Source organism: Scyliorhinus canicula, chromosome 7 (assembly GCF_902713615.1).
Source record: "Scyliorhinus canicula chromosome 7, sScyCan1.1, whole genome shotgun sequence".
Classification (NCBI taxonomy): domain Eukaryota; kingdom Metazoa; phylum Chordata; class Chondrichthyes; order Carcharhiniformes; family Scyliorhinidae; genus Scyliorhinus; species Scyliorhinus canicula.
The window spans coordinates 201249264-201263715 of record NC_052152.1 but is presented as its reverse complement, the minus strand read 5'-3'; the positions used below and the strand labels follow the sequence as shown (position 1 = coordinate 201263715).

The following is a 14452-nucleotide window of genomic DNA, read 5'->3' as shown; positions in this document are numbered from 1 at the left end:
CATGGTTCGGAAAGTAGCTAGCTCACCCTGGGAGTTAGACGATTGTGGGATCAAGACACTCCCAGCAAAATTCCCGCTGAGCTTAGCGGGTGCGCAGCCTGGAAGGCACCACAACGGCCAAGTTCAACACGGCACAAGTGCAGCGGCACAGAAAGGTTGAAAAGTACACTCATTGAAGGAATTGGCACAACAATATTTTGAAGGAAGCATTGACCACCCCCTCAAAGCAGAACTGAGGGATTGGAGTAACAGGAGCAGAGTTTTGGTGAGACCCCATCTGGGGTACTATGTGCACTTTTGGTCTTCACACTCAGGAAAAATACACTTTTGCTGGAGATGGCACAGCCTGCTTGGCTCCTGGCTTGAGGGGGCTGTATAAAGGTGAGAGCCTAAGAAAATTGGGTTTATATCCTCCAGAGTTCAAGAGAGCGAGAGGCAATCTTGTTGAAATGTACAAGAATCGGAAGGGTTTGATAGGGTGGACGGGGACGAGATTGTTTCCACAGGCCGGGGAATCTACAACACAGGGGCTCAGGATCCAGATAGGGAGCAGATCATTTAGGACAGAGATGAGGGGAAATAGCTTCAGTCAAATGCCCGTGACTCTTTGGATTGTCTACCCCAGAGGGTTGGGGCACCCCATTTAAGGCCGGGGTGGACAGATTTTTCTTTTGGGTCTCTCAACGAAAGAAAGGGATGTGCGGGTGGGGGTAGCGGAAATGGGGAGTTGGAGCCCAAGATGGGCCATGATTGTAGTGAATGGTGGAGCAGGCATGGCGGTCCGTGGTCTACCCCAGCTTCTATTCCTTACCTACTTGTGTTATGTGAGCCAACGTCCTGTCTGTCTTCTCAAGTGGATGTAAAAAAAAACATACTCATGTGATTTTTCACATAGAGAAGCTTTCAACTGTCCCAGCCAATATTTATGCCTCATCCATCACCCAAAACAAGTGACCTGGTTCTTTATGTCACTGCTGATGGTGGGGCCCTGCACTACACTATTTCCTACAGAACAGCAGTGATTACACTTCAATAACATTTCACTGGGTGTAAAGCACTTGGGGGCATCCCGAGGTCACAAAAGGCGTAGCATTAATGCAAATGTGTTCCTTCCTTATGCAACTCAAAGTCCTCTTTCCAAACACGACTCACATTCAGGAGGAAGGGGCCGAAACAATTGTTCTGGTGGGTGGCAACCAAAAGGTAACTGGACATGATGTGCAGATTACCAGACTCACATTACAGTTTGATGAAATTTCAGCAGTGACACTTGTTTACTGCCTAAAACGATGGGAGTGACAGCAGTTATTCTTCCTCTTTTTAAGAAAGGGAAGTTAAGAACATCTGCGTCATTACAGTCGAGTATGCACATTACAAAGGTTGCAGAATGTACCAATGCCAATTTACCCTTTACCATTCCCTGGATTAGCAGTCACAGCACGTTGGGACTTAACCTGTCAAATTGCATAAAGCTGGGGAACCCAGAACAAGGGGATAATGTTAAAATTAGAGCCAGGGCATTTAGGGGTGATGCCCAGAATCACTTCTTCACTCACAGGGTAGTGGAAATCTTTCCCCTAAAACGAAAATTTGCAAACTGAAGTTGGTAGATTTGTTAAGTAAGGGTTACAGAACCAATGTGGGTACATGGAGTTTAGATACGGATCAGCCATGACCTGATGGAATTGTGGAATCGGCTGCAGGGGCTGAATAACCTCCTCCTCTTCCTATATTTCACAGGAGACAACTTTTCAGCTGATTCTGATTTTCACACAACCACAGCAAGGATCATTGGGCAAAGGGGAGGCATGGAAGTGCCGAATAAAGACAGGGTATCTAATGTATGGGTAGTTAGAGTTTAGGGCTTGGGGGGGACGTTGGGTGTGTTATTGTGGAGTTTTTGCGTGCGTTGGATATCTCTGTTTAAAATGTTATTATAAATGCCTCAATATAATATTTTGCAAAAAAATGGATCATCAGGGGGTCACTGCTGCCTCACAGCTCCAGGGACCCAGGTTCAATTCCGGCCTCTGGTGACTGTGTTGAGTTTGCACTTTCTCCCCCGAGTCTGTGGGGGGTTTCCTCCGGGTGCTCCAGTTTCCTCCCAGTCCAAAGATGTGCAGGTTAGGTGGATTGACCATGATAAATTGCGCCTTGGTGTCCAAAAGGTTAGGTGGGGTAACTGGGTTACGGTGGAGGCGTGGGATTAAATAGGGTGCTCTTTCCGAGGGCCGGTGCAGACTAGACGGCCTGAAGGGTCGGGAATCTATTCTATGATAAGTCAGATTCAGCCACCCCATAACGCACGGTCACCCTCTTGTCACTCCAGCTGATTTCTAGCTTTAAGACCCTCAGTTGCCATGAGACACAGAAAACTGGGCAAACCTTAAATCGACAAGAACTGTCGGCTTCGAGGAGATTTGAAAACATTGAAAGGGAAGGTTCTGTCCACATGTATACAGATTTTCAGATAAGTCAGGTGGTTGGAGGGACTGGTGTAGCACAGTGGGCTAAACTGCTGGCTTGTAATGCAGAACAAGGCGAGCAGTGTGGGTTCAATTCCCGTACCGGCCTCCCGAACGGACGCCGGAATGTGACGACTAGGGGCTTTTCACAGTAACTTCATTGAAGCCTACTTGTGACAATCAGCGATTATTATATTATTATTATGTCTATGGCAGTGCTACACAATTAATCACCCGCCCAATGCTCTTTCCCCCACAGCTCTGAAATGTCTTTCCTTCAAGTGTTTATCCAACTCTCCTTGTAAAGTTACTACCGACTCTGCTTCGATCAGCCTTTCTGGAAGGTTATTTTGCCAACCGCCTTAAATCCACTGGCTCCAGCCAGCTACCAACTCATCTGCAACTTGAAACAGTGTCTCCTTATTTACTCTAATCCTGATTTTGAACACAATCTCCTTCTAACCTCCTCTTCTCCAAGGAAAACAGCCCCAGCTTCTCCAGTCACTCGACATCACGGAGGTAGCTGATCCCAGGTACCACGCCAGAAAAACCCATCCGCACTCTCTCCAGGGCCTCAATGTTCCCCAGAACTGGACACAATACTCTCAGTTAATAACATGTTTGCCACAGGCCCCTCGGTTGAACAGTCTTCTCAGCTTCCCCTGTCGCTTTCCCCAAATTGTGGACGTGCACCTACCAGATCTCTCTGTTCCTGCACCAATTTTAAAATTATACCACTTTTTTTACATTGCCTCTCTTCATTCCCCCGGCCAAAAGGAATCACTTTACACATTTCTGCATTGAATTGTATCCACCACATGTCTGCCCACATCACCACCCTGTTTCTCTTCTGAAGTCTGTTCCCATCTTCCTTAGTGTTCACTATGTTTCTGAGCAACCCTGAAATCATGCTTGGTGTACCCAAGTACAGATTTTAAGATGCATCTAAAAAAAAACAACAATTCTAAAACCAACAGCACAGTACATCTCCTGCAGTCAGAAAAAACACCCGTTCATCACTACTCTTTACTCCAAGCTGCCACTCCTCCGTATCTTGCTAACAAGACTCGTGGTATTTCGCCTAACACTTTTGGAAAGTCCTCGTACACAACATCAGCCCTCACAGTTATTTCATCAAATAACTCAATCAAGGTGGTCCAACATGATAATACGCCAGGAACAAAACTATACCAGCGTAGAGTGATATATGAAGCAATACTTTCCTTTCACAGAGAGATCGACCGCTGGAATCAGTTGCCATGTTTTGTGGAGCGTGAATTCACAGCAAGCATTCAAGGAGGTGGTGGATGAGTCCACTGAGCAGTTGGGTGTATAAAGAGGTATGTTTCTCCCAGTAACTATGGTCTACTGACCGTTTATCTGGTTCCCCTTTATTACTGGGAATTTCCCAGTACTTCCTTCATTGGGGGGGGGGGGGGGGATTTTTTTTTCAGAGGGTGTCTGCTCACACTGAGCACAGTGGTTCACAGCAGCAGGGTCCCAGGTTCGATTCCCGGCTTGGGTCATTGTCTGTGCGGAGTCTGCACGTTCTCCCCGTGTCTGCGTGGGTTTCCTCCGGGTGCTCCAGTTTTGGAATTCTCCCTTAGTGCACCCAAACAGCCACTGTAGTCTGGCAACTAGGGGACACTAACAAAGATTATTATTATTCCTCCTACAAGTCCCGAAAGACGTGCTGTTAGGTGAATTGGACATTCTAAATTCTCCCTCAGTGTACCCAAACAGGTGGAATGTGGCGACTAGGGGCTTTTCACAGTAACTTCATTGCAGTGTTAATGTAAGCCTACTTGTGACAATAAAGATTATTACTTTAATAAAAGCAAAAAATGCTGGAAACCTGAAATAAAGGCTGGAAGTACTCAGCAGGTCAGGCAGCATGGAGAGTGAAACAGTCAGTCGACAGGACTCCTTCAGAACCTCTATTCTGAACAGTTATGGAACGGTCACATTCAACTCGAAGCGTCAGCTCAGTTTCTCTCTCCACAGACGCTGCCAGACCTGCCGAGTCCTTAGAGCCTTCTGCACATAGTTTTCCTAGATAATACATGAAGGCTGGCTGGGCCTATTGCCCAATGTGGGTTATTACTGGCATTTTCATACAATATTACAGCACAGGAGGCCACTCAGCCCATCAAGTATGCACCTGCCTTTTGAAGAGCTATCCAGTTTTCCCGCTTCCCAAATTCCTGGATTTGTTACTCCTTCAAGCAACTGGCCAATTCTCTTTTGAAGGTTGCTATAAATCGGTGCACTCCAGATCTTGACCCCTTGTTATGTAAAATTTATTTTCCTCATGTTGCCCTGGTTTAAATCTGCGTTCTCTGGCTATCAACCTTCCAGCCATTGGGAACTGTCCATTTTATCTAAAACCATCATCATTTCATTAGCTGCTGTCAAATCTCCTCTTAATTTTCCCAGCATTAAAAACACTTGGGTTTTGATGGCATTCCTCATGACCACCAGACATCTCAAAAGCACTTTGCAGCTAATGGAGTACTTTTGAAATGTAGCCATTGCTGTAATGTAGGAAACACATCGGCCGTCCCCCACAGGCAGCAATGTGATCACGGCACGATAATCTGCTGTTGATTGGGGACACCGGGGCTAGGTGCCCGGCTCTTCTACACATCATGCCATGGGATCTTCCACATTCATCTGAATGTGCATATGGGGCCTCAATCTAACATCTCGTCTCATGGACAGCACCTCTGACAGTGCAGTACTCCCTCAGTACCTCACTGTAGTGTCAACTAGACTTGCGTTCAAGCCCAGGGGGAGATTTGAACCCGGAAACTTGTGACTCAGAGACGAGAGTGCTATCAACTGAACCCAGAATTCTCCAATCGATCCACCACTTCATTCTAGCAAAAGCACAGGGGGAGCCCATTGGAGAGAAAGTCACAGGGGGTGGCGAGGGTCCACTGGTGAGGGGTTAGCGGAGGGGGTGGCGGATGGGAGGTCCACTGGTGAGGGGGTGGCAGAGGGGGGGTCCACTGGAGAGGGGGTGGCGGACGGGGGGGTCCACTGGAGAGGGGGTGGCGGACGGGGGGTCCACTGGAGAGGAGGTGGCGGACGGGGGGGTCCACTGGAGAGGGGGTGGCGGACGGGGGGTCCACTGGAGAGGGGGTGGCGGACGGGGGGTCCACTGGAGAGGGGGTGGCGGACGGGGGGGTCCACTGGAGAGGGGGTCCACTGGAGAGGGGGTGGAGCAGGGGGGTTCCACTGGAGAGGGGGTGGTCCACTGAAGAGGGGGTGGAGCAGGGGGGGTCCACTGGAGAGGGGGTGGTCCACTGAAGAGGGGGTGGAGCAGGGGGGGTCCACTAGAGAGGGGGTGGTCCACTGAAGAGGGGGTGGAGCAGGGGGGTGTCCACTGGAGAGGGGGTGGTCCACTGAAGAGGGGGTGGAGCAGGGGGTGGTCCACTGGAGAGGGGGTGGTCCACTGGAGAGGGGGTGGTCCACTGGAGGGGGGGTGGTCCACTGGAGGGGGGACCTGGGAGGTCCACTGGAGGGGGGACCTGGGAGGTCCACTGGAGGGGGGACCTGGGAGGTCCACTGGAGGGGGGACCTGGGAGGTCCACTGGAGGGGGGACCTGGGAGGTCCACTGGAGGGGGGACCTGGGAGGTCCACTGGAGGGGGGACCTGGGAGGTCCACTGGAGGGGGGACCTGGGAGGTCCACTGGAGGGGGGGACCTGGGAGGTCCACTGGAGGGGGGACCTGGGAGGTCCACTGGAGGGGGGACCTGGGAGGTCCACTGGAGGGGGGACCTGGGAGGTCCACTGGAGGGGGGACCTGGGAGGTCCACTGGAGGGGGGACCTGGGAGGTCCACTGGAGGGGGGACCTGGGAGGTCCACTGGAGGGGGGACCTGGGAGGTCCACTGGAGGGGGGACCTGGGAGGTCCACTGGAGGGGGGACCTGGGAGGTCCACTGGAGGGGGGACCTGGGAGGTCCACTGGAGGGGGGACCTGGGAGGTCCACTGGAGGGGGGACCTGGGAGGTCCACTGGAGGGGGGAGGTGGGAGGTCCACTGGAGGGGGGAGGTGGGAGGTCCACTGGAGGGGGGAGGTGGGAGGTCCACTGGAGGGGGAGGTGGGAGGTCCACTGGAGGGGGGAGGTGGGAGGTCCACTGGAGGGGGGAGGTGGGAGGTCCACTGGAGGGGGGAGGTGGGAGGTCCACTGGAGGGGGGAGGTGGGAGGTCCACTGGAGGGGGGAGGTGGGAGGTCCACTGGAGGGGGGAGGTGGGAGGTCCACTGGAGGGGGGAGGTGGGAGGTCCACTGGAGGGGGGGAGGTGGGAGGTCCACTGGAGGGGGGAGGTGGGAGGTCCACGGAGGGGGGAGGTGGGAGGTCCACTGGAGGGGGGAGGTGGAGGTCCACTGGAGGGGGGAGGTGGGAGGTCCACTGGAGGGGGGAGGTGGGAGGTCCACTGGAGGGGGGAGGTGGGAGGTCCACTGGAGGGGGGAGGTGGGAGGTCCACTGGAGGGGGGAGGTGGGAGGTCCACTGGAGGGGGGAGGTGGGAGGTCCACTGGAGGGGGGAGGTGGGAGGTCCACTGGAGGGGGGAGGTGGGAGGTCCACTGGAGGGGGGAGGTGGGAGGTCCACTGGAGGGGGGAGGTGGGAGGTCCACTGGAGGGGGGAGGTGGGAGGTCCACTGGAGGGGGAGGTGGGAGGTCCACTGGAGGGGGGAGGTGGGGGGTCCACTGGAGGGGGGAGGTGGGGGGTCCACTGGAGGGGGAGGTGGGGGTCCACTGGAGGGGGGAGGTGGGGTCCACTGGAGGGGGGGAGGGGGTCCACTGGAGGGGGGGGAGGGGTCCACTGGAGGGGGGGAGGGGTCCACTGGAGGGGGGAGGGGTCCACTGGAGGGGTCCACTGGAGGGGGGGGGGGGGGGGGGTCCACTGGAGGGGGGGGGAGGGGTCCACTGGAGGGGGGGAGGGGTCCACTGGAGGGGGGGAGGGGTCCACTGGAGGGGGGGAGGGGTCCACTGGAGGGGGGGGAGGGGTCCACTGGAGGGGGGGAGGGGTCCACTGGAGGGGGGGAGGGGTCCACTGGAGGGGGGGGAGGGGTCCACTGGAGGGGGGGGAGGGGTCCACTGGAGGGGGGGGAGGGGTCCACTGGAGGGGGGGAGGGGTCCACTGGAGGGGGGAGGGGTCCACTGGAGGGGGGGGAGGGGTCCACTGGAGGGGGGGGAGGGGTCCACTGGAGGGGGGGGAGGGGTCCACTGGAGGGGGGGAGGGGTCCACTGGAGGGGGGGGCGGGGTCCACTGGAGGGGGGGGGGGAGGGGTTCCACTGGAGGGGGGGGGAGGGGTCCACTGGAGGGGGGGGGAGGGGTCCACTGGAGGGGGGGTCCACTGGAGGGGGGGTCCACTGGAGGGGGGGTCCACTGGAGGGGGGGTCCACTGGAGGGGGGGTCCACTGGAGGGGGGAGGGGTCACTGGAGGGGGAGGGGGGGAGGGGTCCACTGGAGGGGGGGGAGGGGTCCACTGGAGGGGGGGGAGGGGTCCACTGGAGGGGGGGAGGGGTCCACTGGAGGGGGGGAGGGGTCCACTGGAGGGGGGGAGGGGTCCACTGGAGGGGGGGAGGGGTCCACTGGAGGGGGGGAGGGGTCCACTGGAGGGGGGGGAGGGGTCCCTGGAGGGGGGGAGGGGTCCACTGGAGGGGGGGAGGGGTCCACTGGAGGGGGGGGGGGGGGGTCCACTGGAGGGGGGGGGAGGGGTCCACTGGAGGGGGGGGGGAGGGGTCCACTGGAGGGGGGGGGAGGGGTCCACTGGAGGGGGGGGAGGGGTCCAGTGGAGGGGGGGGGAGGGGTCCACTGGAGGGGGGGGGAGGGGTCCATGGAGGGGGGGGAGGGGTCCACTGGAGGGGGGGGGAGGGGTCCACTGGAGGGGGGGAGAGGGGTTCCACTGGAGGGGGGGGAGGGGTCCACTGGAGGGGGGGAGGGGTCCACTGGAGGGGGGGAGGGTCCACTGGAGGGGGGGAGGGGTCCACTGGAGGGGGGGGAGGGGTCCACTGGAGGGGGGGGAGGGGTCCACTGGAGGGGGGGGGAGGGGTCCACTGGAGGGGGGGGGGAGGGGTCCACTGGAGGGGGGGGGAGGGGTCCACTGGAGTGGGGGAGGGGTCCACTGGAGGGGGGGAGGGGTCCACTGGAGGGGGGGAGGGGTCCACTGGAGGGGGGGGAGGGGTTCCACTGGAGGGGGGGAGGGGTCCAATGGAGGGGGGGAGGGGTCCACTGAGGGGGGGGAGGGGTCCCACTGGAGGGGGGAGGGGTCCACTGGAGGGGGGGAGGGGTCCACTGGAGGGGGGGGAGGGGTCCCACTGGAGGGGGGGAGGGTCCACTGGAGGGGGGGGGAGGGGTCCACTGGAGGGGGGGGGGGGGAGGGTCCACTGGAGGGGGGGGGAGGGGTCCACTGGAGGGGGGGGAGGGGTCCACTGGAGGGGGGGGTCCACTGGAGGGGGGGGGTCCCTGGAGGGGGGGGTCCACTGGAGGGGGGGGTCCACTGGAGGGGGGGGGTCCACTGGAGGGGGGGGTCCACTGGAGGGGGGGGGTCCACTGGAGGGGGGGGGGCCACTGGAGGGGGGGGGCCACTGGAGGGGGGGGGGGTCCACTGGAGGGGGGGGTCCACTGGAGGGGGGAGGTCCATGGAGGGGGGGGGGGGTCCACTGGAGGGGGGGGTCCACTGGAGGGGGAGGTCCATTGGAGAGGGGGGGGTCAAGCTGCCGCCTCTCTGGCAGCCACCTCGTTGCCCCGCGCCGCGGACGGTTCTCCCTCATCTCTACACACAAATCCCCATTGTTCGACCGCCGGCTCCCCCGCCCAGGGGCCCCGCTCTCGGTCCCACTCCCCCGGTCCTTACCGGCGCGGGTGCCGCCGCTGCACCTCCTCCATGACTCTGAGTCCCGGCTGCTGCTGCCGCCTCTCCGGTCGCTCACTTCCGCCCGAGACCGGAAACCCCTTCCACCAGCTGGACGGACGTGACGTCACTGTGCGCTAGCGGGGCGGACGTTGCACCAACTGTTGCGGATGAGACGGACGTGACGTCCATCTCCGTGCATATTGCGGATGTGACCGCCGCTATCGGGGCGGAAGTAACGAGCCCCATTGTTAGCGGGGCGGATGTGTGGTTTATAGCAGCTGCAGTTTTTATATCAACAAAACAAAATCCTGCAGCTAGATTCTGCTGCTCTCATTCTCTTCATTTCATAGTCTTCTAGTTCCCCCTACTTTCACCTCGCTTGATTGATTTATTATCACATGTATCAAAGTACAGTGAAAAGTATTTTTCTGCTGCTGAGGGAACGTAGGTACATAGTAGACAAAAGAATAATCGACAGAGAACATTGACAATGATGAATCAGCGAATAGCGATTGGTTACAAGGGCCAAACAAAGCAAATACATGAGCAAGAGCAGCACAGGGCGTTGTGAAGTGTTCTTACAGGGAACAAATCAGTCCGAGGGGGAGTCGTTGAGGAGTCTTGTAGCCATAGGGAAGAAGCTGTTCCTATGTCTGGATTTGCAGGTCTTCAGACTTCTGCCTGATGGAAGGGTCTGGAAGAGGGCAAAGCCTGGGTGGGAGGGGTCTCTGATAATGATGTCTGCATTTCTGAGGCAGTGGGAGGTGTAGACAGAATCAATGTGAGGGTGGCAAGTTTGTATGATGCGTTCACCACACTGCAGTTTCTTGCAATCTTGGGCCGAGCAGCTGCCATACCAAGCTGTTTCACATCTGTAGAAGTTTGTGAGAGTCGTTACAGACATGTCAAATTTCTTTAGCTTCCATAGGAAGTAGAGACATTGTTGTGCTTTCTTGACTGTTGCATCAATGTGAGTGGACCAGCACAGACTGTTGGTGATAGTGACCCCCAGGAACGTAGAGCAATCAACCATCTCCACTTCAGAGCCATTGATGTAGCCAGGGGTGGGTGGGGGTCGTACTTCCTGAAGTATATGATCAGTTCCTTGGTCTTTCTGACATTCATGCAACCAAGTGATCTATCTCCCTTCTGTAATCTGATTCATCTTGTTTCAGGTACGACCCACCACAGTCGTACCATCTGCAAACTTACAGATTGAATTGGAGTTAACCTTGCCACACAGTCGTGTGTGTATAGGGAGTACAGTAGAGGGCTGAGCGCACATCCTTGCAGTGCCCCGGTGTTGAGGACTATTGTGGAGGAGGCTTTTACCTCCTGTCCTGACAATGTCTGTTGTCTGTTGGTGAGGAAGTCAAGGATCCAGTCTTCTGTTCCTATTCCTGTCTTCTTTTCATTGCCATGGATCACCAAGTGTAGCATATATAGCAGCATGAAGTGTCTGGGCAGAAGTGTCTGGGTTTGAATCCCGCCCCTGGGTCACTGTCCGTGTGGAGTTTGCACATTCGCCCCATGTCTGCGTGGGGTTCACCCCCACAACCCAAGGATGGGCAGGATAGGTGGATTGACCATGCTAAATTGCCCCTTAATTGTAAAATTAAAATTTGGATATTCTAAAAAAATTTATTTTTTAAAAAAAGTGTGTATTCAGTGCGACCATTTTATCGTGCCATCATGGGAGCCAATTTTCATCTCGTTGTACTCTCTATGCGTAAGAATGGGACAGCAACAGGACAAAAATTAAACACATTCTCCACCGTACCATTCCTTGTTATTTTTTGCAAGTTGCATAGGAGCATATGGTGGAACCATAGAATGGAAAGCATGGAAGGTGGTGATTCACCCATGTGTGTCTGTGCTGCTTCTTCCGATTAGTCCTTAATTCTTTGCAGTTCAAGATTCACACAAACGTTCCGCTTGAAGGGGCGGCACAGTGGCAAGCACTGCTGCCTCACAGCACCAAGGACCCGGGTTCGATCCCAGCCCCTAGTCACTGTCAGTGTGGAGTTTGCACATTCTACCCCTGTCTGCGTGGGTCTCACAACCCAAAAAGATGTGCAGGGTCAGTGGATTGGCCACACTAAATTGCCCGTTAATTGGAAAAAATGAAAGATTTAAAAAAGTATTTTTCCAAACTCCTGTTTAAATGATCAAATCTCCTTCCACCGCTCTTTCAACCAGTGCATTCAAGAACTTAACAATTCATTGTGTAAAAGAAATCATGCTGGATCCAACAATGCTATTCTAAAGAAGAGCGGGGGAGTTCTCCCCAGAGTTCTAACCAATATTTATCTCCATACCAACACTTAATATCACATCACTATCCTAGGAGGAAAGATTTGATGGGACTCTCTTCTCTGGAGTTCAGAGGAGGAGATCACAATGAAGTATTCAAGAGTCTTAAGAGGGCTTGACTGGGTAGATGCTTAATAGCCGTTTCCCCTGACTAGATAGTCTGAAACTAGAGGTCATTAGGACAAGTTGTGTGCGTATAAGGAGCATAGTGGGCGGCTAAGTACACAGCCTTGTGAGACCCCAGTATTGAGGACTATCAAGGAGGAGGTGGCATTGTTTATCCTGACTGATTGTGGTCTGTACGTCAGGAAGTCGAGGATCTAGTTGCAGAGGGAGAAGCCAAATCCTAGATTTTGGAGTTTGGATACAAGCTTGGCTGGGATTATGGAATTGAAGGCAGAGCTGTAGTCAATGAACAGGTGTCTATATCTGACGTAGTTGTCCTTGTCAAGATGCTCAAGGGATGAGTGTAGGGCCAGGGAAATAGCATCTGCTGCGGACCGGTTGTGGCAGTTTGCAAATTGCAGAGGATCAAGGCAATACGGAAGGTTGGAGTTGATGTGTCTCATGACTAACCTCTCGAAGCACTTCATAACGATAGATGTCAGGGCCACCGGTAGTCATTGAGGCACGTTGCCTGTTTCTTCTTTGGCCCCTAATGATCGTGGTCTTTATGAAGCAGGTGGGAACCTCAGAACAAAGTAGAGAGAAGTCAAAGATGTCTGCAAATACACCCGCCAGTTGGGCCACGCAGGGCGAGTGCTCAACCAGGGACTCCGTCAGGACCCGTTGCTTTCCGCGGGTTAACTTTCAAGAAGGCCGATCTAACTTCAGAGGCTGTGATGGTAGATATGGGTGTGTCCGAGGCTGCTGGAGCAGGTGACAACGGTTGATTGGCTTCCTGCTCGAAACGAGCATAGAATGCATGGAGTTCATCAGGGAGGGGTTCTCGGTTGCCAGAGATTCTACTCGGTTTTGCTTTGTAGCCCGTTACGTTGTTTAAGCCTTACCACAACAGACGAGAGTTTGTGTCATTAGTCTCTAGCTTAGCCTGGTACTGTCTCTTTGCGTCCCTGATGGCTTTGCATAGGTCATACCTAGACTTCTTGTATAGGTGAGGGTCACCCGTCTCAGACCTGGCTCCAAGCAATTGCATAGGAGCTCTTCCATTGCCTCGGACCAGCCCTGCACCTCAGATCAGCACTGCACAACCTTTTTGTTAAAAAATAATTTTAGAGTACCCAATTCATTTTTTTGTATCAAGGGCAATTTAGCGTGTTCAATCCACCTACCCTGCACATCTTTCAGTTGTGGGGGCAAAACCGACAAACCTTGAGAGAATGTGCAAACTCCACACGGACAATGACCCAGAGCCGGGATCGAACCTGGGACCTCGGCGCAGGGAGACTGCAGTGCTAACCACTGAGCCATCGTACTGCCCGATGCACGACCTTCTTAATCGGATCCTCCCGCTTAAGTTTCTGCTTGTATGACCACCGTCTTGTGGTCAGATTTTCCGAAATGTGGTCGAGGATGGAGCGTATGTACCCTTGATATTTGTGTAGCGGTGGTCAAGGATGTTAGGACCCCAGGTGGGACAGGAGAGGTGTTGGTGGAATTTTGGCAGTACACTCTTTCGAGGTTGGCCTGGTTGAAGTCCCCGGCTCGATGAACAAGGCCTCCGGGCATTCAGTTTCAAGGTTGTTGATAGCATTGTACAATTCATCAAGCATCTCCTTCACTTCTGCCTGGGGTGGGGTGTAGATGGCTGTGATGAAAGACCAGCCGTGCCCCCATTTTACAGCACTAGCTGCTGTATCCTGCTGAGAGTTTAAATGTCCCAAATCTTTTTTTGAAAAGCTACACAGACAGAAGGTAAATGTGTCAGAGGGAAGGATGGCAGTGTGGCGACGGAGTAAGGTGGTAGGTGGCCTGGGTGGCAGGTGGGTCGGGTATCAGGTAGGCAGATGAGATGGGACAGTGGCATGTGGGTGAGTGGACAGGCAGGTCAAGGGGTAGTCGGCTTCTCTAACTGAGGCAAGGAGAGTACGGCAGCTAGCCTTAACCGCCAGCATGGACATCCAATTTCGCTGCACTTCCATCCACCTGCACCAGGACGGTTTGAGGGCTCTCAGTTTCTTCCTTGAACTGAGGTTTAACCAGTCTCCATTCTATCACCACCCTCCTCCAGCAGCATGGCTAAAACTCTCCTTTAGCTCTACTCACTTCCTCACACCCACCTTCCTGCAAGGATTCCGTTCCATTCGGTTTGTCCAGCCTGCGCGTATCGGTTCAGATAATGCAACCTTCCCTACGAGGACTTGATGGGTCTTCCTTTTTCCCTCCACTGAGGAACTCCTCCCACTGTGAGACATCTGACCAAGTCTGTCCCATTTTCCACATTTCTGCTCTTATCCCCTTCACTACTTCCCAGACCCACAATGCAAGGACTAGGTGAACATTGCCGGGCTCTGTATCCAACAGTCCATCCTCTGCCACCACTACCCCTCACCTTTCAGCATTCCGAAAGGATCAAGATGCCCATTCCAATGAAGTCCACACGTTAACACCGGCCATTTTCAAGGCCTCACCTTGCAAGGCCCCAAACACTTTCAAAGCAGCAATTAAGGTGTGCTACTTTTAATTTAGCAATTGTGCCCGCTGCTGACAATATAGTCTGTTCTTCACTGGGGAAAGCCAAACGTGGACCGGTGACTGCTTTGCTGTACACTTGTCGTGCAGTCCGCAAACATAATCCGTGCCCTCTTTCGCGTGCCATTTTAATTCTCCAAGTTGTTCTCAC

General features: G+C 54.9%; 1 protein-coding gene across 1 annotated transcript in view; it reads right to left on the bottom strand.

Annotated features, from left to right (window-relative positions):
- LOC119969163 (serine/threonine-protein kinase 3/4) overlaps positions 1-9440 on the bottom strand; it is a 155179-nt gene extending 145739 nt beyond the window's left edge. Inside the window, exon 1 of the mRNA XM_038802390.1 lies at positions 9337-9440. Within this exon, the coding sequence (XP_038658318.1) occupies positions 9337-9368 (32 nt within the window). The 5' untranslated portion in view covers positions 9369-9440. The remainder of the gene's footprint in view (positions 1-9336) is intronic.
- Between the last annotated feature and the right edge of the window lie 5012 nt (positions 9441-14452).